General features: G+C 54.6%; 1 protein-coding gene across 6 annotated transcripts in view; it reads left to right on the top strand.

The window, feature by feature from the left end:
* Fnbp1 (formin binding protein 1) overlaps positions 1-19368 on the top strand; it is a gene marked incomplete at its 5' end in the record, with an annotated part of 51628 nt that extends 32260 nt beyond the window's left edge. For 2 of the 6 annotated variants that reach the window (XM_013506672.1, XM_013506669.1), the window contains 5 exon segments: positions 9173-9282; positions 10106-10238; positions 10828-10949; positions 11496-11632; positions 12318-13134. In XM_013506672.1, the coding sequence (XP_013362126.1) occupies positions 9173-9282; positions 10106-10238; positions 10828-10949; positions 11496-11632; positions 12318-12496 (681 nt within the window). 6 annotated transcript variants of the gene reach the window in all.
* Between the last annotated feature and the right edge of the window lie 977 nt (positions 19369-20345).

Here is a 20345-nt window from a genome sequence, read left to right as displayed (position 1 = left end):
AAAAAAAAACCTAAGATTCATTATAGCTGGAGAGAAGATAGAGGAAGAAGGAAGGAAGGGGCTGGGTGTGGTGGCGCAGGCCTGTAACCCCAGCACTGGGGAGGCTGAAGCAGGGGGATCACTGTGAGTTCACGGCCTGCCTGAGCTGCACAGCAGGACCCTGCCTCAAAAACTAAAAAAGGAAGAAGGCACGGGTGGGCCGATGGAAGGAAAGTGACAGCCAGCCGCGTTTCTTTTGTCTCTGGCTCATTTTGAAAGGACTGTTCTCTACTTCCCCTTTAAAGCATCTCAGCTTTCACCTTGACTTCACCAAAAAAGGAAATGCAGATTCAGTTTCTGGAACGGAGAATGAGGAACTGGGAGGGACTGCACAGTCAGAAAATATTTGCTTACTAATTCCTGAAGCCATGCGAGCATCATGTCAGTGCCTTGTGGAGCTGTACCCCAGCCCCAGGGGGGACCTGCCGTTCGGCAGCTATTTAGTGGGGCCCTAGGGCGCTGCTGATAAAGAATCTCTTGCCTGGAAGAGCCCTTGCCCAGTGCAGGGTGAGCAGCCCTGGTACGGAGATCAGAAATCTGAAGTGTCCCAGAATCTGTAACCCGGTGAGGGCCCGCACACCCCGCAAGGGGAAAACTGCACACCTGAGCTCGGGAGGCAGGCCACAGGCAAAACCCAAACACAGCCGGGCTCAGAGAGGCAGGCCCGTCACACCAGCACTCTCGAGGCTGAGGCAGGAGAATCACTGTGAGTTCCAGGCCAGCCTGAACCACATAGCAAGACCCTGTCTCAAAAATCCAAACCAAAACAAAGCCACAGACTCAGGGGCTAGGGATGGAGCTCAGTAGTGACACACCGGCCTGGCATGCACAAAGCCCGGGGCTCTAAATCTCGCAAGTCTCAAGGCCAGCCTGAAGTGCATAGCGAGACCTTGTCTCAAAAAAAGACAAAAAAAAGGGGCTGGGGATTTAGCTCGGCGGCACAGCGCCTGCCTGGGAAGCCTAAGGTCGTCAGTTTGATCCCGGTACCGGAAAACAACCAAAAAAAACCAAAAAACCTCACAAGCAAGCACACCGCAGACACTGTGCACAGTTAACTTTAGACTGCGTATGACGCATATGAAATGGAAATGAACTTCCGGTCTAGGCTGGGGCCCCTCCCCCAGGTGGCTTAGCACGGGGATGCGCACATTCTAGAATCGGAAGTCCAAGTGCTTGTAGCCCCAAGCACTTCCGGTCAGGGCTGCGCTTTCGGTCGGGGCTGCACTACCTGTAATCCTCCAAGGGTGACATGGCAGTCGCACTGCCGTTTGTCCAGGCCTTCGCAGGGCTAAGTTCTGCAGCTTTTGACGGTCGCTCACGAAGCCCCTTGTGGACTGAGCCATATTTTACCGCTAAAGAAGCCGGGGCGCGAGAAGGTGAAGTGTGGCGGCGGTGGCCCAGGATGTCCGCACGGAGTCAGCCTGCGGGGTCCGAGGAACCGCAGCCTCCGTTCGGGGAGATCTCTCGGGGTCCGAATCCAAATCCGAATCCGAATCCGAATCCGATAGAGCTGAGTCAGAGCAGCTGTCCTGGAGGCACAGGACGGCCTCTGTAATTAAGGGACCATCCTGCAGTGCAGACGCCAGTGCAGCTTAGAGAGAAGATTGAGAAAAGGAGTTTGTTGAGAGTTCGTTGAGGAATTTGCTGAGCTCTGTTATGAGAGCCGGCTGAGGAGTCTGCAGCTTCCTGGCTCGTCTATGCCGGCTTTTAGAGGTCCACTCATTCATCGGGGAATTTCCAACTCAAGGCCAGGGTGAGCTGGGCTATATAGTGTCTTATTAGCTGTGAGCCAGCAACCTTGTCCCTGCCAGCACCTTCTCCACGTTTTCTTCTGTCACATCTATACGAAATGGATCTGCGTTGTCTTCAGGACTTGCATGATGGGATCTGTTGGACACTTGTGATCGCTGGCATCTGTCTACCTATCTGGTCCCCGCTTCTGTCTGGATCTCAGTCTGTTGTTCGCAAATGATTTCTGAATCTGTGTTTCATGGAATTCTCTAAATGTTTAGGAAAAGAGCAAAGACTCTCAGCATTCAATAAATGTAAGAAAAGGATGTTGAGAGAAAATATAATACTTAAAGACAATGAAACAGGAAATGGGTTATTTTGATGACTTTAAAGGAAAATCCTCTTTTACCATCATCAGCAAAACGAATTTTAGTTTTTATTCCTCAAATCTGTGCTCAGAAAATTTCTGTTTCAAAGAAAATGTCCTGAATGTAAGTGTGTTTCCCTGGGGGCAGAGGAAGCTTAGTAATGAATAGAAAAATAGTTTTGCTTCTCTTGTTTTTGGTCAGTCTCTTTGTAGGGCTAGATGTTCCTTCCCCTAGGAACAGTGCAGTGCAAAAAGAAGCAATGCAGGGGCTGGGGATTTAGCTCAGCAGCACAGCACCTGCCTGGCAAGCACAAGGTCATGAGTTTGATTCCCGGTACCAGAACGGAAAAAAAAAACAAAAAAAAGAAGAAGCACTGCAAAAAGAAAAAAGGAAACAAAACAAAAGAAAAGAATTTAAAGGCCTGTGATTCCAACACCTGGAGGCTGAGGCAGGAAGATTCCCCAGTTCAAGGCCAACCTGGACTCCATAGTGAGTTCAAGGTCAGCCTGGATTACACAGCAAGACTCTATCTCAAGAAAAAATAAATAAATGAAGGAAATACTAAAAAAATTGTTTTAAAAACTGATCTAAAATTTGAGGGAAAATATTTTATTTTAGTCTCAGCAAGAAGGTGCTTGGCTACATGGCTGAAGTGATACAGCCTTTGCTATCATTTCATATTTTCCTTTTCACTTGAGACTGTTATGCCAAAGATCATTCAGTTAGAAAAATTGTCCTAGGAGAATAACAGCTCTGTGACTCTAATACGTTTTTTAATTTATCATGTTTTGAAGCTTTCAGGTTCCCATTTCATTTAGTTCAGTTATCTGAGTGGAAATCCTATCAAACATCTTGTAGTACAACTAACTGATTTTGTTTGTAAATAAACAGGAGAGCCAGGTGTGGTGGCACAGGCCTGTAACCCCAGTACTCAGGAGGCTGAGGCAGGAGGATCTCAAAAATTCAAGGCCAGCCTGAGCTGCATGGGGAGACCCTGTCTCAAAAAAAAAAAAAAATCAAAGAAAAATGAAACTGAACAGCATGTCCTCAATTTCATTCCCAAAGTGAGCCGCTGTTGTCTGACATGAGTGTTCTTTTCCGGAGTGGGCAGGAGCTGGGACTCCATGCCAGGTGCCTGTCAGCTGTTATAGGCTTATGGTGACTTTCATCATGTTTATTTTACCTTGTTCTCTCGTGATTATTGGCAGACTCAGTCTTACTGTTTTCACAAAGAGCTCATGAAGAGGACCCTAGGGAGGCCCACCCAGGCCTTTGAGGCTAGGGCGTATGTTGTAAGTGTTCCTGTGTCGCAGCTCGCACAGTCACGGCCGAGCCACTAACCCCAACGCCCGCGCCAAGACTGGGGACCTCACGCGGCCGTGGCACCTCCATGCCGCCAGGTGGCGCACGCAATTGAGAGCCCCGGATCCAGGGGAGATCTCACCATATGCATGGTTGTGCACGCCTGTAATCCCAGCACTCGGGAGGCTGAGACAGGAGGATCGTTGAGAGTTCGAGACCAGCACAAAGTGAGCTCAAGGCCAGCCTGAACTGCATAGCGAGACCCTGTCTCAAAAAGACAAAAACAAAAAAACAAAACACAATTCAGTGGCCTGTAATGCCCACATACGAGAGGCTGAGGCAGGAGGACAGCCACAAGTTCGAGGCCAGCCTGCACAGCTGGGCAATATAATGAGACCCTGTCTCAAAAAACAAAAACAAAACTAATTTAGTGGTCACTTCATGTGAAAACCTTGCATGGCAAAGGAGACCAGGCTGCACAACAGTCCTCCCATATCCTAACACTGTGGGAGGCTGAGGTCGCTCTCACCGGTCCTCTCCTCACTCCGGTTCTGGGGACTCTTTAAAGAGGATGTGCCCTCGCTGAGATGTCCCTGGGTGTCCTCTTAGAGCAGAGTTTCACCAGCAAACACAGGGCGTGGTCATGGGACACGGTGCTCTTGCGGGCCACAGTTGTCCACGCAGTGACCCACGTTGGTGACAAGTGGATTGGGAGGGTTGTGCTATGGATCCTGAGACCGAGACAAACCTGGCTGTGGGGGGATAGAGTAGCAAAGTGACTTCAGCCCCCACGGGAAGCCGGGCCGGTGTCCCCTTTCTCTGCACGTGAGGTTAGTCCCTGTGACTGTCCAATAACACATGTCCCGCTGGCCGCATCCCGCATGTGTTATTGACGCTTCCAGCCAAGGCTCTTGTCACGTGAAACTGGCAGCTTCCGGTGTTGAGCGTCCAGCAATGCATGTGATGAAGCTTTCTGATTATTCGCCTAGCTGATGAGGAGCTTTCTAATCTCAAATTATCTAATTGGCTGGCTTATGGGATCAGAGCAAGAACCAGTTTATAAACTTTAAAAAGAATTCCACAAACCAGACGTGACACACACTTGTCCTCTCAGCAGGAGGCTGAGGGAGGCTGAGGCAGGAGGATTGCTGCAAGTTCGAGGCCAGCCTGGGCTACCTACCCAGACCATGTCTCAACACAAAAAAGAGAACTCCACACTCCACACACCAAATGATGCTTTTCCACATGGTCCTCCCTGTCTCCTCCAGAAAATGCAATTTCACCTTCCAGTGTTTCTTGTTTCTGTGGGGTTGATGTTTGGCCCTAAGGACTCACTTTTACTATGACCTGGGCATCTTCCCATGCTGTAGTTTGGATGCTAGAAATTAGTTTCTTGGAGCACTCTAGAAAAAGTCTGTAATTACAGTGACGAAGGGGCCCATGTCGAGTTCAGTGACCATGTGGGGGGGGGGGCATCTGCAGGCTGCTTGGGGGGGAAACTCGGGGGACGTGTCCTGCTGCCTCTGTCATCTGTGCCTGTGATCGGCGGATCTGTGCCCAGGTGCCCAGGAGGCTCAGGCCGGGTGGGACAGCCTGTATCTGAACCGGCACCCTGGGGCCTCTCCACACCTTTTCCCAGGCAGCTGTTTAGCTGCTACTGTCTTTAAAAATATTTTTTTGCCCTCATAAGGACAAGTTCTTCAAAAAGTGATAGGACTGAAACATGCACCAAAACAAACTCCTCCTTAAAAAGAAGAGACTGGCATGGGGGCACTCACCTGTCATCCCAGCACTCAGGAGGCTGAGGCAGGAGGATCGCCATGAGTTCAAGGCCAGCCTGGGCTACATAGTGAGTTTGAGGCCAGCCTGGACTACGTAGCTACTATTACTACCATGTCTCAAAAAAATAAAATAAGCCATAGACACTTTCTTTGCTATGTGGATCCTGGGTGCCAGCCCGGGACTGGCCGCAGCTGGGTGAACGCCAGGCGCTGCGTTCTTGGGCGCTGCTGCTGCGGTGCAGATCGTGGTGCTTCCTCCTGTGAGCTGCTGTCCCTGTCCGCAAGTCCCCTCTCAGCCTGGGGTCACCGAGCACTCTGATTGCGGGCACAGCAGAACTGAGCCTGTGACACGATAAGGTCAGGTGCTGTGACCTGGACGCTGCAGTGAGTGACAGCTAGGTTCCCGTTCCCCAAAGGTGACTTTGCAGAGCAGCCGCCCCAATGGTTCTCCAGATCTGTGCGCCCCCAGAGATGCCACTGCTCCGGCTGGAGGTGTCCAGGGCAGGACTGGGCGGGACCGGTGAACAGGTACTGAATGGCACCCAGTGCTTGCATTTTTTCATTTTGAGGCAGGGTTTCACTATGGGTCTCACGTCACTATGTTGGCCAGGCTGGGCTCAAACTTGAGATCTTCCTGCCTCAGCCTCTCAGTGTGCCTGGATTCTAGGTGTGCAGCACCACACCTGGCTGGGTCAATTCTTAGAGTGACTTCTAGTCCTTCCTTACCCTCTCAGCAACTTTGGAGGCCTCAGTGCCTTTACTAAAGTGCCTGGATTCTAGAGCCCTTTAAGATGAAAATAGTGCTTGCGGGTCATAGAGGTAAATACCTGGTGTCCACTTAGAAACACACGTGTGAAACGTTCTGGGAGAAGCCCGGTGACCCAGAGACCACATGGGTATTTTTCTCGTGTCACTGACTGCAAGCATCCCCTGGTGGCCGAGACCCGCGGGCCCCTGCCGAACCCCCATCTAGAAAGCTGGCCGTGGCGCTGGCCCGCGGAGGCCTGAGCGCTGCCGTAGGGCCGCCCTCGTGGGGACTTCCGCACAGATCCGCTCCAGGTCGCCCACGTCCAGATGAGCTGTGTGTGGCGCGCGCGGCCAAGCTGCGTTCCTTTTCATCTGATGTGTTTTTTATCTTTCTTTCCCGCCTCTGGCGCCCTCTGTCCCGTTACCGCTTGCGTTTTTACCGAAGCTCTCTCTCAAGCTGGTAAGCACGACGCCCATGCATGTCCCAAATCTAATCGGCTCCGGGTTGCGGGTCTTGTGGGTGCTGTGCACGGCCACGCATGACCTGTCCTCCCGATTAACCGCGCGTGCGCGAGTCTCCTGGGGCTTGTGTTGGTGGCCGCTAGACCGAGGGGTGTAAACGGCCTGCAGCTAAAGAGATGTCCTAATCCTTTCACATTAACACTTAACCGGGGTCTGGTTGTCTTTCTTTGGGGGCCTTAAAAGGATGACAGCTGGGCATGGTGGCACATGCCCCTAATCCCAGCACTCAGGAGGCTGATGCAGGAGGATCGCTGGGAGTTCAAGGCCAGCCTGGGCTACACAGCGAGACCCTGTCTCAAAGAAAGAAAAAAAGAAAGAAAGAAAGAAAAGCGGATGACAGATGGTGCTCAGCTCTCTATAAACTGGAATGTACCTGTCAAAAATGGGGGTGGTACTCACGGATCATTTTGAATAAAAGTAAAGGGAGTCGTTGGAAAACGCTCCCCTGAGACCCACAGAAACTAAGAGAAAAGGTAGAGACAAGTGTGTCACAGCAGGCTTGGGAGCGCGGAGCCCCTGGAATGCTCCCGACCCGGACCAGCTGGCTGGTGGTCGAGCTGCAGTCACAGGGACGATGAGGCCCCTCCCAGGCCTTAGCATGAGCAACTCCTGTCTTCTCTTGGTCCTGCTTTATTGTACAGCGCTAAATGGCCAAATTAACAGTTAAATTTATTAAAAGAAACCGTTAACCACCGTAACCCCTAACAACGTCACCTTGCCTACTGCAGCCACCAGTGTCCTAAAGTGACAGACAGCGGTGGCTGGAGGCTGTGTCGGAAGTAAGAGCAGTGTGTGTGCTGTCATCAGTGGTCAGCACGGTACACTCGGGAGGCTGAGGCAGGAGGATGCATCTGCCTGGTACTGACTGCTTACTTTTTTTGTTTTTTTGAGCCAAGGTCTCGCTATGTGATTCAGGCTGGCCTTGAACTCTCTGTGTGGCCCAGGCTGGCCTCAAACTCATGGCGATCCTCCTGCCTCAGCCTCCTGAGTCCTGGATAACAGGTGTGCGTCACTACACCCAGCATGTTGCAGCTTTTGAAAAATCAAAAACCCCAGTTCTGGAAAACATGGTGATCTGCGTTTAAGTCATTTCCAGTGTGAATACAAAGCCTTTTCTTCTCAGCGCAGTGTTTATATCAAACAAATTGAAAGACAAATAATTACAATTATTAATAATAATAAAATAATAATTAAGGTTGCAGATATTCCAAACATCAGGCTCACTCTCACACACACACACACACATGCACACGCGTGTCACTGCCGGCCCCTCGGTGCGCCCTGAGAGCAGGAGCACCACGGTCTCCGAGTGGCCTTTCTGACGACGTTGCCGCCTCACACATTCCAGGCCCCCATAAGCCATAAGCTGCTTGGCCGGCGCAGCCCCTTCCGGAAGCCCATTGTCCGGGGCCTGCCTGCCGCCCACCCCGAGCCTGTCTTGCCCTTGTTTCAGAAGAATGGAAGTTTTCAAAGAAAATCTCTTCTAAATTCCCTGGCTTGTCCTCGGCTGTGTGAATACGTTTCCTTCACAAAGGCCACTGGCTTAGTAAAAGCACTGTGTTCCCCGCCCCTCCGCCCGCTTTCCAAGCAGCCCCGGACCGCAAGCCTAAGGCTCCTGGTGGACTCCTGGGGCCGGAAACCCGTCACAGTTGGAAGTCCAGCTCCTTCCAGGGCGCATGGCCCTCGAGAAGGATCATGTCATGAAAGGAAGTCCAGCAGTTGGATTTGAGAAGGCATTTAATATGAAAATATACTGGTTTGGTTTTGTTTTTTTGAGACAGGGTCTCACCATGCAGTTTAGGTTGATCTTGAACTTACTATGTAGCCCAGGCTGGCCCCAAACTCATGACAGTCCTCCTGCCTCAGCCCCCTGAGTGCTAGGATTACAGGTGTGCACCACGACGCATTTTGTTTTTTGAGACTGGGTCTCCCTATGCAGTTCAGGCTGGCCTGGAACCAGGCTGGTGTGGAACTTGCAGAGATCCTCCTGCCTCAGCCTCCTGAGTGCTGGGATGACAGCTGTGCACCACCACACTTTACCTATAATATACTTTTTGTGGCAGATTCAGAACAGCGAGGTCTATGTCCTCTGCTATGAGGAGCTGACGATGAGGTCAAGGTGGACATTCTGTGCAACTGCTCTAAGAAGGGAAGGAGTGATTTTCTTTTTTTTTTGATGTCCTCCTCACCCCCGGTCCCTGAAGAATACCATGTCCCAGTCTGTCACTGCCCAGGGATGGAAACTTCTGGCCCGACTTTGTGCGAAGAAATGGAAAGGAATACTCAGACTAGAAATGAAATCAGCAGTTTCAGCGGGTGTGGTGGCGCACGCCTGTGATCCCAGCACTCATCAGGCTGAGGCAGGAGGATCGCCCGTGAGTTCAAGGCCAGCCTGGGCTACATAGCAAGGCCCTGTCTCAAAAAAACAAAAGAAAAGAAAACAATTGGATGCAGAGTAGTTGGGGGAGGACGCATCTCCCTTTTCATTAAGGAGACACAGACTGGGGATCGAATCCGCCTGGGGGTGCTGCCGGGCTCCCTGGGGGTCAGGAGTGCCCCTTTCTCTCTCTCCTTCCCTTCCCGGGGCGGTGTTGGCAGCGCTGGGCTCCGCATGCGTTGATCGAGCCTGCCCCGCGGTGGTGGCCCTCTGTCCCTGCTGCTCACGCCTGATTGTGCCCGCAGGGGGCAGCACCCGAGGACTTCAGCAACCTCCCGCCCGAGCAGAGGAGGAAGAAGCTGCAGCAGAAAGTGGACGAGCTGAACAAGGAGATTCAGAAGGAGATGGATCAGAGGTAGGGTGGGTGGCGGCGCCTTCCAGGGCCTTCGCGCCCCGCTCCCTGCTGCCCGGGGAGGACCTGCCAGGTCCTCAGGCCCGGGAGGCTTTGTTCAGAGTTTGGCAGCAAATTCTGCACAGCTGTCTGCCTCTCACGCACTGTCTCCGTGGGGCAGATGGAACCCAGGGCCACCCGCACTCAGACTCACGCGAGGCAAGTGCTCCGCCCTGAGCCTCTGTCCTCAGCCTCTCTTAGCATGAATGGTTATTTTGCGCAAATGAGGAAAACTTGTTTGGTGTGGGTTTTGGCTTTTGATGTAGAATCTTGCTGTGCAATTCCAGCTGGCCTTGAACTCACTATGTAGCCCAGGCTGGCCTTGAACTCTCTGGGATCCTCCTGCTTCAGCCTCCCAAGTGCTAGGATGACCATACCTGGCTACATGAGAGAAGCCGGCATAACTCTCACCCTTGCCCATAATCCTTGCTGTGGATCATCCTGCTGGGCTGGGTGGGTGGCAAATGCCTGTCATCTCATCACTTATGAGGCTGAGGCAGGAGGATCGCTGTAAGCCCAAGGCCACCCTGGACTACATAGTCCCTGTTTCAAAGAAGTCTAAATAAGTAAAAATGTTTTAAAAGAGAAAGGCAGCAAAATGTAAAAACCAGCCGAGGCTATGAGGGATGTTGGCACACAGCTCCCATCGAGGGGTCTGGGAAGCAGCCACCTGCCGCCCGTCCCAGCCCACACTCGGTGTGCTCCCGCTCTGGCCTCGTCACCGTCAGAGTGGCGGGGAACCTGGCACTGTGACAGCCGCTCCTGTGTTCTGCTCGTTCTCATTCAGAGACGCCATCACCAAGATGAAGGGCGTCTACCTGAAGAACCCGCAGATGGGGGACCCGGCCAGCCTGGACCACAAGCTCGCGGAGGTCACACAGACCGCAGAGCGGCTGCGGCTCGAGGCGCAGAAATTTGAGGTGGGGCAGCAGCGGCTCGGGGAACAAGGACAGCAGGGCATGGGTGCCATTCCCGGAGCGCAGCCCGGGGGAGCACACCCGTCATCCCAGCACTCTGGAGGCTGAGGCAGGAGGATCACAGATTCAAGCCCAGCCTCAGCAACTGAGTGACTTAGACCCGGCCTCAAAATTTTACAAAGTTAGAAAAGGTGGCTGGGGATGAGGCTTAGTGCAAAGGCACTGGCTCCACCCCCACCCCGGTGCCTCCGAGGAGGGGGACAGGAACAGGGCCCTTGGGTCTCCCAGGGTGACTTCCTGGTCATGGAGGCTGGGGACCGGCAATGACTCACCCAAGGCCAGTGAGCCGCCTGCAGCCCAGGTTCAACACAGCGCAGGGCTCCTGCCTCCTCGTGGGCCGGGGGTGAATTGGGCCTTGTGACTGTCCAGCGTGGGAAGAACGAGGTGGCCTCGTCCCCCTGGGCTGTCCAACGTTGACCCGGGTCTTTGTCCTGGGTCCCCTCACCTCATTCTCTGTGATGACCACCGAGTGCCCTGGGTAGCTGGACAGACCAGCCTCCGGCACTGGTATGAGTCTCGCTTCTGTCCCCAGGCCTGGCTGGCGGAGGTCGAGGGCCGCCTCCCCGGGAGAGGTGACCCGGGTCGCAGGCAGAGCGGGATGTACGAGGGCCAGCAGCCGCCGGCCGGGCACAACTGCGCCCAGGACCGAGAGAGGTACGGTTTCTGCCCAGGCGCCGCCCCGTCCTCTGTCCCGTCCAGGCCCCACCCCCGAGGGCGGGGCCGGGTGATCTTCCAGGGAGCCTGCGCTCCAGGAGGGTTACATCGTGAAAGTGCTGGTGAGGGGAAACGGACCGTGTGCACCAGCGGTGGGGATGCAAACTAGGGCAGCCACCGTGGAAATCAGCATGGGGATTCCTCAAAATCTAAAACTAGAAATTCCATCTGACCCAGCTATTCCCCTTCTAGGAACCTTCCCAAAAGAGTTAAAGATTGTGATCTTTGCACACAGTGGAGTACTACTCTGCCCCAAAAAAGAACACACGAGTCATCCATAGAAATGCATGCATCTTGAGGCCATAATGTTAAGTGAAATAAATCAGACACAGATTAAATACGGCCAGGTTGCTGTTCTGTGGGAAGCCCGAAGTATGAGTAGATGACAGCTGACAGGAGATGGGAAGATCTTCTGCAGGTGGGATGGGAGCGAGGGGTGGGGGCGGCGGTCGCTATAGTGGCCGTGTGTCTTCCTGTCTTGAGCAGCCCGGATGGCAGCTACACGGAGGAGCAGAGCCAGGAGAGCGAGGTGAAGGTGCTGGCCGCGGACTTTGACGACGAGTTTGATGACGAGGAGCCGCTGCCTGCCATTGGGACCTGCAAGGCCCTCTACATGTTTGAAGGTGGCGCAGCCCCTGCCGCCGGTTCTCCCGTGGCCTTCCGAGCTCGAGTGTCCACGCTGTCTGCCCCTGGAGCTGTGCCTTCCCCCTGCCCCGCGTCCACGCAGTGCCTGCTCTGGGGGTTGGGCTGCGGCGGTGAGGGTGTGACCGAGGGCCCCTGAGTGCTGCCAGGCCTGGGGCACATGACACATCCTCCTCCGGGGAGTTTGTCAAACTCGCAGGCTGCTCAGAGGGGAGGCGGGCATGGCCGGGCAGCAGGGCTCCTGGGCAGGCGCTTGGGGTCTTAGGTCACCTTGGGTCTGCCACAGGAAGTGGGAGGTGCCCGTGGGGCAAGAAGGAACCTTTGGATTGTATTTTTTTGTTGTTGTTGTTTTGTTTTTTGTCTTTTTTGAGACAGGGTCTTGTTGTGCAGTTCAGGCTGGCCTTGAGCTCGCTTTGTAGCCCAGGCTGGTCTGGAACTCGCAGCAGTCCTCCTGCCTCAGCCTTCTGAGTGCTGGGATTACAGGTGTGCGCCACCACACCCAGCTTGATTTTTTATTTTGAGACAGGTTCTCACTATGTAACCCAGGCTGGCCTGGAACTTGCAGCAATCCTCCTGCCTCAGCCTCCCGAGTCCGGGGATGACAGTGTGCACCCCCATGTCTGGCTATCACTGAGAAGCTCAAATATTGTGCTGTTGCTCCTGCAGGTCAGAACGAAGGGACCATCTCGGTGGCTGAGGGAGAAACGCTGTACGTCATCGAGGAAGACAAAGGGGACGGGTGGACGCGCATCCGGAGAAAGGAGGACGAGGAGGGCTACGTCCCCACCTCGTACGTCGAAGTCTATTTGGACAAAAACGCCAAAGGTGCTAAGACTTATATTTAATATCACTTACAACACATTCCCTAAAATACTGGCGCTGTCTCTTCCCACGTCCGTGACTGTTCCAGGCAGTCCCTCGACAGAGGCGCGGAGGACGCGGCTGGGTGGCCGTCAGGTGGCCCTGCCTGGCGAGACGCATGCGGAGAGCCGCCCGGTGCTGTGACAGCTGTGACACCCGCAGCGCGACACACAGCAGCACCTGTAGCTAACAGCCGAGCTGCCTTCCGGCTCCTGACAAGGTTTCTCAGAGAAACGCCTGCTCGCCCGGGGCCGCAGTGTCCCGCCCCGTCCCCTTGCAAATCCAAACGCTAGAGTGCTGAGCTCCTAGTCCCTGGCCGGGAGGAAGTCCTGGCCAGAGCAGCCTCCCGCTCCCTGGGGAAGGAAGGACGGAGCCTCCTCCGTGGGCGCAGGGTGTTCTCACTGCAGTGTGCATCCCGCTGTGCAGCCCACGTGGCATCGCCCTCCTGTGTCCCTGTGGTCCCAACAACCCAGGGAGCCTGGGAGAGTGTGGTCGAGGAGTGAGGGAAATCATGCTTGGTAGTGCCGCCTCCAGCCCCAGCGGTTTAGGAGGCTAAGGCAGGAGGATCGCACACTGAAGGATGGTCTGGGGCTGGGGATGTAGCTCAGCAGCACAACGCCTACCTAGCAAGTACAAGGTCCTGAGTTCGAATTCTGGCACCAAAAAAAAAAAAAAAAAAAAAAACAGCCTGGGCAACTTAGCGAGACCCATCCTCAGAAAAACGGAGTAACTAAAAAACAAGGCAGTTGGTGTGGATGTGCATGTCCCTGACCCTCCGGCTCCCCAAGGAGATTAGCTCTGAGGAAAGCAGTTCTGTCCTCGGCTGCTGTCAACCTCACTTTCCCAGGCTCGGCTCATGTCTCGGGCTTGTCCCAGGTGGAGCCATAATAGGACCCCACCCCCAAAAATATTAGGACCCAGGAAGCTGGGAGTGATGGCGCATGCTTGAAATCCCAGCACTCGGGAGGCTGAGGCAGTAGGATCATTTCGAGTTTGAGACCCACCTGGCCTACAAAGTGAGCTCAAGGCCAGCCTGAACTGCATAGGGAGACCCTGTCTCAAAAAAGGAAAAAAAAATAGGACCCAGGGCCACCACAGCTTCAACAGGAGCACTTGGGCGTGCCCTTCCTTGGAGAAGGTTTTTCTTTGTTTCTTTTTTCTTTTTTTAATCATCAGCATCTTTCAGCCCCAAAGGTTAAAGTTAATGGAAGTTGTAGGATTTCTGGCGTTCTTATGTGATTACCCAAAGCTGGAATAAAACCCCACCTCTCACCACTTTGAAGGAATCTGGGTGGGTCAGGGTTTGCATTTGTAAGTTGGTGCTGAGCAGGGACGGATGTTAGGTGGTGACACGGGCTACATGATGAGGGGGTCACAAGCCCATCTTCACCGTCCCTGTCCCCGCGCGGGGCCCCTCCCTGCACTGACCGAGAGCCGGCCCTCAGCGGATGGGAGTGACCGTGTCATATAAGGTCCTCTTTTTATTTGGCTTTTTGAAGTGATTTTGTCCTGCTTCTACGTAGGACATCAGCCTCTTACATCTACATTGCCGCTCACTTTATGAGCTGAATCAATCGAAAGCTGATTTTTCTTCGTTTTTTATGTGGTGCTGAGGGCAGAACCCAGGGCCTCATAGATGCTAAGCAGACACTGCCACTGGGCCACATCCCCAGCCCTGAAATGAAATCTAAGAACAAGAGCTTAATCCCAGCACTCAGGAGGCTGAGGCAGGAGGATCGCCGTGAGTTCAAGGCCAGCCTGAACTACATAGTGAAACCCTGTCTCAGAAGAGAGAGAGAGAGAAAGAAAGAAAGAAAGAAAAAAAAAGAAGGAAAGAAAGAGAGGTGAGAGCTGTTTATCCAGATTCTTTGAACCGGGCAGGGTCACAGGCACGTGCTGCTCTGTGTCAAGACTCCAGTTGTGGGGCTGGGGATTTAGCTCAGCGGCACAGCGCCTGCCTGGCAAGCACAAGGTCGTGAGTTCGGTTCCTGGTACCAGCGGGGGCGGGGGAGACTCCAGTTGTGATGGTTTGTACGCTTCCCAAGGGCCACCACGATGGGACTGAGTAACCTCTGCTAACGACAACCTGAGTCTTTAAAGACATTTTATTTTGAAAGGTAACCAACGCCCCAGCAGTTACCAGGATGGCAGGGTGAGCTGCAGGACCCTCTCCCCGGGCTGCCCAGGGCAAGCTCAGGGCCCCAGCAGGAGCTGGCTGGCGCGGCGGGGTACACTTGTGGCCCAAGCTGTTCAGGAGCCGAGGCTGCCACTCCAGGCAGCTTAGTGTGAGACTTTGATTCCAGACGAAGTGGCGGCTGACGCTAGCCAACCTGACTGTTTAAATGTATATGTCGACCGTGTACACTTTTTTTTCTTTTTCTTTTTCTTTTCTTTTTGGCAGTACTGGGGATTGAACCCAGGGCCTTTGCACTGAGCTCCATCCCCAGCTCTTTCTATTTTCAGAGAGGGTCTCAATAAGTTACTAAGTGGCCAAGTCACCAGAGCTGGGCTCAAATTTGCAGTCCTCCCGCCGCCTCAGTCCCCCATGGCTGGGCTCCCAGGATACACGAGCAGGCCGGGCTCGCACGTTCCCGTCGGACGCCTGTGCGGATGGGGTGTTGGTGAAGCCGCTGCCCCCAGGCCTGCTCCCGGGAGCTGTTGCGGTGTCCTTTCTAGGTCTGCGCTACAGCGGCCGTGGCTGGGCCGCTCAGTGGCGGGCGCTCCCCTCGAATGCGTGGAGCCCTGGGACTCATCCCCGGAACCCCAAGGGGCAAAAAAGAGGTTTCTCAGTCTGGCAGCACAGAAGTCAGCTGAGCCTGTCACTGCAGGGGTCTGTCGGGGCAGGTGGGAGACCGCAGACCCAAAGAGGGAATCCGCCCTTTCTGTCCTGTGCTGGGTCCGTGGTCAGACCGCGAGCGCTGGAGAAAGCAAAGCCTCCCTGAGTAAGTCTGAGGTAGGGTCAGGGGCCTTCGCCTTTTAAAAGCCTGTTCTGCAGCTTGGTGTTTTCTTTGCTCCCCTTAGAGCTGGGCAAATTCCCTTTGGAAATAGCTGGCGTGGCTTGCTGGGCAAAGGGTGCAGGTGGCGCGGGTGGAAATCTGAGATCATGATTTTAAACGGGTCTGAAGCGGCGCCCCAGGACCTATACAGGCTCCTCGCCCATCCCGATGCCCCGCCCCCCCACCCGGAAAGCTCCCTTGGGCTTTAGTTCCCTCTGAGCAAGGGGAAGCACGGAGAATGTGGGGACCCTCGCCAAACAGTCAGGAATCCCCCTCCTCACCAAAGTGTGCTTTATTTTCTCCCAGCGTTTGCTATTAAAATACAAGAAGCAAAGTTAGCCAAGCTCACGGGAGGCTGAGGCAGGAGGATCACTGTAAGTTTAAGACCAGCCTGGGCTACATAGTGAGTTCACGGCCAGCCTAAACTACAGAGGGAGACCCTGTCTCAAAAAAAAGCAAAATCCCAGCTGTTCCTGAAGTCTTCTCCTTCTATTTGAAAGCTACACCAGAGGTTAATTCTGAGGACCTAGGAGCGCTTCCCCTGTCTCATGTATAAACCTACCCCTCCGGCCTGGGCAGGGTTGTTGGTTTTGGATTCAGTTGTTTTATTTTTAATACTGCCAGTGCACTTTGTGTGTGTGTGTGTGTCGTCCACGATATGCTTATTTAATAATTGCCAAAATATTTAGACTGAGTAATGTCTGATTGGTCACCTGCATTGTGACTTTTGTGGGTTTTGTTTGTGTTTTTTTAAGTTGCTTCCTGTTAAACACGTCTGTAACTCTCTCCACAGAATATATTTGTATATACTGCAGTTTAAAAACTAAAAGGATGACTTGAAGCAGTTGTTTTAACGTTTTCCTCTTTCATCTGTTTGTTTTATGGATGATTCGCTGCCTAACGACCTTTTTGTTTTTGTAATTCTGGGGCAGCCCCAGGACTCTTGCGCTGCAGCTAGAACCCCAGCTGGCCGCTCCGCCCTGGGGTTTGTTATAGACACTGGGTTCTGAGTAAGTTTTCTTTGCATACAGCTGATGTGAGTGTTCCTTTCTATTCTCCTAAAAGAAAAGACTCTGTCTGGTATCTTCTAGTTGTACCCTTCTATCTGCCTCTCTAATAAACGTTATATTTTTCTCAATGTTGTGTATTTTAAGTGATTTTTCTCTTTTCCAAGAAAATTATTCTATGTAATACGATTATTTAACTCTTTCTTTTGTGGTGGGGAATGTTCTAGCCAAATGCTTTTTTAAAACCCTGCCTTCTCCTCCTCTTCCTCCTCCTCCGCCCTGGAACCCCGGCTGCCGTCCCATCCCTCCCTGAGGAAGAACTTTCACTGTTGGCCGCAGGCTCCTTCTCACCAAAGACTTCATAAGGAGCCAAGAGTTTCCGTGCTGGGAAACGCATCTTTCTAAGTTAAGAGGATCGTGATTTTGAGCCCAGCCTGGGCAACTTAGACTTAATGAGATTGTCTCAAATTTTTAAAAACAATAAATAAACAAGAGCTGGGGATGTAGCGAAATACAAAAGCCTGAAGTTCATTCCCAGTACCACCAAATAACAATAATCGTAATACAGTCAGGCCCGGGCTGAAGCTCAGTGGTGAAGCCCTACCCCGCCGGCCTACCACGTGCCAGGAGGCCCTTGGTTCCATCCCCAGGGCCAAGTAAAAAGAAAGAAAATAAGCTGGAGTATCTGACTGGGTCTTCTATTTGAATTTCTCGTAAAGATCAAAGGTACAAAGCAAAGCCAGGCATGGTGACACCTGCCTGTGACTCCAGCACTCAGGAGGCTGAGGCAGGAGGATCACTGTAAATTGGAGGCCAGCCTGGGCTAGTGAGTTCAAGGCCAGCTTGAAGTGCATAGCGAGACTCTGTCTCAACACCCCCCACGAGAAGTCAGAGATAAAACGGTGAAAGTTTCTTCTCTCAGACCTACCCCATTATAAGCAATTTCTATTTAAAAAAGAAAGCAAGCCTCCCCCCCTCCCTCCCTCTGCTGCCCCCCGCCCGCGGGCACCGATTGCAGGGCCCCCCCACCCTCTCTAACACCCTCTCTCTCTCTCCTTCTATGTTGTAGATCCCTAAAGCGGGGACCTAGATGGGACCGGGAGCCGTCCCAGGAGCCTCTGCCGGCCGCCAGCGCCCGGATTGCCCGTCCGGCTGAGGGCGCCCTCGACGCCGCTCGCAGCCGCGTCCCCTCCTTTCCCAGCATGCACCTTGGGCCCCTCGAGGGACCGGCCTTGCTGTCCCCGCGGCTGGGCCCCCGGCTGCCGCACCCTGCCCGCCCCGCCCGCCTCACACTGTGCCTTCCGAGGACGTGGCGCACAAGGAGCCCCGCCCCGGCGTGACGGCCGCGTGTCTGCCGAGGACCTGGTGGCCCTCCCGTCCTCTGCCTCCGGCCGACGCTGACCTTGCCGCACTTTCGGGGCCCAGGGCGCCCCGCCCCACTGAGGTGCCGCGTGCCGGCCTCGCCCGGCCTCGGGGAGCCGCAGGTGCGGTGACAGCCGCCGCGGTGACGGCGGCCCCGGACAGTAAACCACGTCCGCGTCCGAGGGAAGCGCGGTCTCGGGGCCCCCCTCCCCGCAGGGACAGAACCACTCGGCCCCCAGGCCCGGGCTGGGGCGAGCTTCGGCCTGGAGTGTCCCCCCCGTGAATCTGAGCCGGGCGGTGGGCACCGCGGGGGCAGGTCCTGAGGTCAGGCCGCCCGGCCGGGCAGTTAGGAGGCTGTAGCAGCCGGGCAATGCCAAGGGGCGTGGTGGGCACGGAGCAGCCCGGGGCGACACTGGCCCGCACCTCCCCCACGAGCCAAGGTTCCGGCCCCACCGCGGCGCTCACAGCCACCGTGCGTCCCCAGGGCTCCTCTGTCGTGGGCGACCAGGGGGGTCGGCTGTGCGTGTGCCTGGCGTCGCTCCCCGACGGGTCGCCCCTCCCTGCGGGGCTCCGTCCCTCTCCTGCCTGTCCCACCCGTGGGGCTCGCTCCTGCCCTCCTGGGGCCCTCCCGCGCTCCTGTTTCCTTTTCAAGCCTTTGTACTGTGTCCGAAAATGAAGGAAGAGGCCTTTCCCAGCCCGATCACGTGGTGATGTGGGAGCAACCTCTGCAGCACCCTGCCGCGGGGTCCTCCTTCCCACGCTCCGCCTGCCCTCTCCACCCCTGCTGAGATGCTGTGAGAAGGACTCATCAGAGCCCGGCTTGACGCTCGCCTGTAATCCCAGCACGCAGGAGGCTGAGGCAGGAGGAGCGACAAGAGTTCGAGGCCAGCCTGGGCTACATAGGAGACCTTAAGGAATGACTCCTTCCAAACGCTCCTGCCTGAACAGGACTTACAGCCCCCCTGCAGAAGAGGAATGTGTCCTCCCCCTGGGCTTCCTCTGCAGGATGAGGGGAGGACACCGAGGCACGGGAGCTGTCCCGGGCTTCTCCCCACAGGCTGGTGTGCTGTGTGGCCAGCGTGGCACCGGGCTCTTCGCGCCTGCCCTAACCCTGTCCTTGTGGCGGGGAGTTCACGCGACCAGCTGATGCCAGTGCCAGGAATCGTGGTCTTGGTTTCTCACGGGCTCTGTCTCCAGTGTTTCTAACACCAAAAAATGTCCAGATCCAAAACGCTGTCTTCACCTGGCGTGGGACACCATGCGTGCGTGCGTGCGTGCGTGCGTGTGTGCGTGTGTGCGTGAGTGTTGCACTAACCCGAGCTTTGGGGCCCGGCAGTGTCGTGCTGGCCCGTCGCCTTGTACAGGTCCTGGATCTGCCCGTTTGTCTCGAGATGGAACTAAAACCAAATCAGTGCTTCCCTCAGAGGCTTGCACTGACCTTGTAACTCTATGTTCATCTCAAAATGGTAAATAAAACACGACTTCCCTGTAGCGTCCGGGTCCTGGAAGCTAGCGGGTGGCACTGGGATTTCTGGGGCTGGGAGTGGCCCCTGGTGCACATGGGGCCACTGACCGGAAGCTCAGGGACAGGCTTGGGACCTCAGAGAGCTGTGAACACCACTTCTCCCCACCGGAAGGTTGATTCAGACTAAGGATTTGAAGAGACTGCTGGATTTTTTGTTCTTGTTTTATTTCTAATACTAAGGATTGAAGCAGGACCTTTGCGCAGAGCTACAGCCCCAGGCTTTTTTGTTTTGTTTTGTTTTGTTTTGTCTTTTTGAGACAGGGTCTCCCTATGCAGTTCAGGCTGGCCTTGAGCTCACTTCGTAGTCCAGGCTGGCCTCGAACTTGCACAGATCCTCCTGCCTCAGCCTCCCGAGTGCTGGGACTACAGGTGTGCGCCACCACGCCCGGCTCCTGTTTTGTTTTTCTGAGACAGGGTCTTGCTAAGTTTTCCAAGCTGGGCTGGAATTTCAGATCCTCCTGCCTCAGCCTCCCAAAGTGCTGGGAATTTAGGTGAGTGCCACAGTGTTGTTCATAAGTAGGAATTTTTTTTTCATCCAAATTCAGTTAGCAACTGACCCTGTTGCAACGGGGAGCTAGAGCAATGGGCGCTTGCTTCCACTTCCTCAGTGCGCGCGTCTCACCAGGGCCCCAGCACCTCCTGGTGACCTGGCTGGCATCGCTGATTCCCATGCCACCAGTTTTGAGGAAATCCAGTGCCCGCCCGGCTTCCTGGGACAAAGGGACAGTGTCAGTTTGTGCCTGTCACCAAAGGTCTCTGGCACTGTTTCAGGAAACCAGCCCTCCAGGAAGTGAGATTGGGGCCACTGCTCAGTTGACAGTTGAGGCAGGGCAGGCCAGCGCTGCGGGCCCAAGGGGAGGTCCTCAGCGAGAGGCACCCGCAGCCTCTTCTCCCCAGGGGCTGCACCTGGCTTCTAAAGGGACACAGCCAGATGTGGTGGCTC

Source organism: Chinchilla lanigera, unplaced genomic scaffold, assembly GCF_000276665.1.
Source record: "Chinchilla lanigera isolate Chin_1 unplaced genomic scaffold, ChiLan1.0 scaffold00112, whole genome shotgun sequence".
NCBI lineage: Eukaryota > Metazoa > Chordata > Mammalia > Rodentia > Chinchillidae > Chinchilla > Chinchilla lanigera.
The sequence above is the reverse complement of the archived record's forward strand: the minus strand, read 5'-3'. Positions and strand labels throughout refer to the sequence as shown.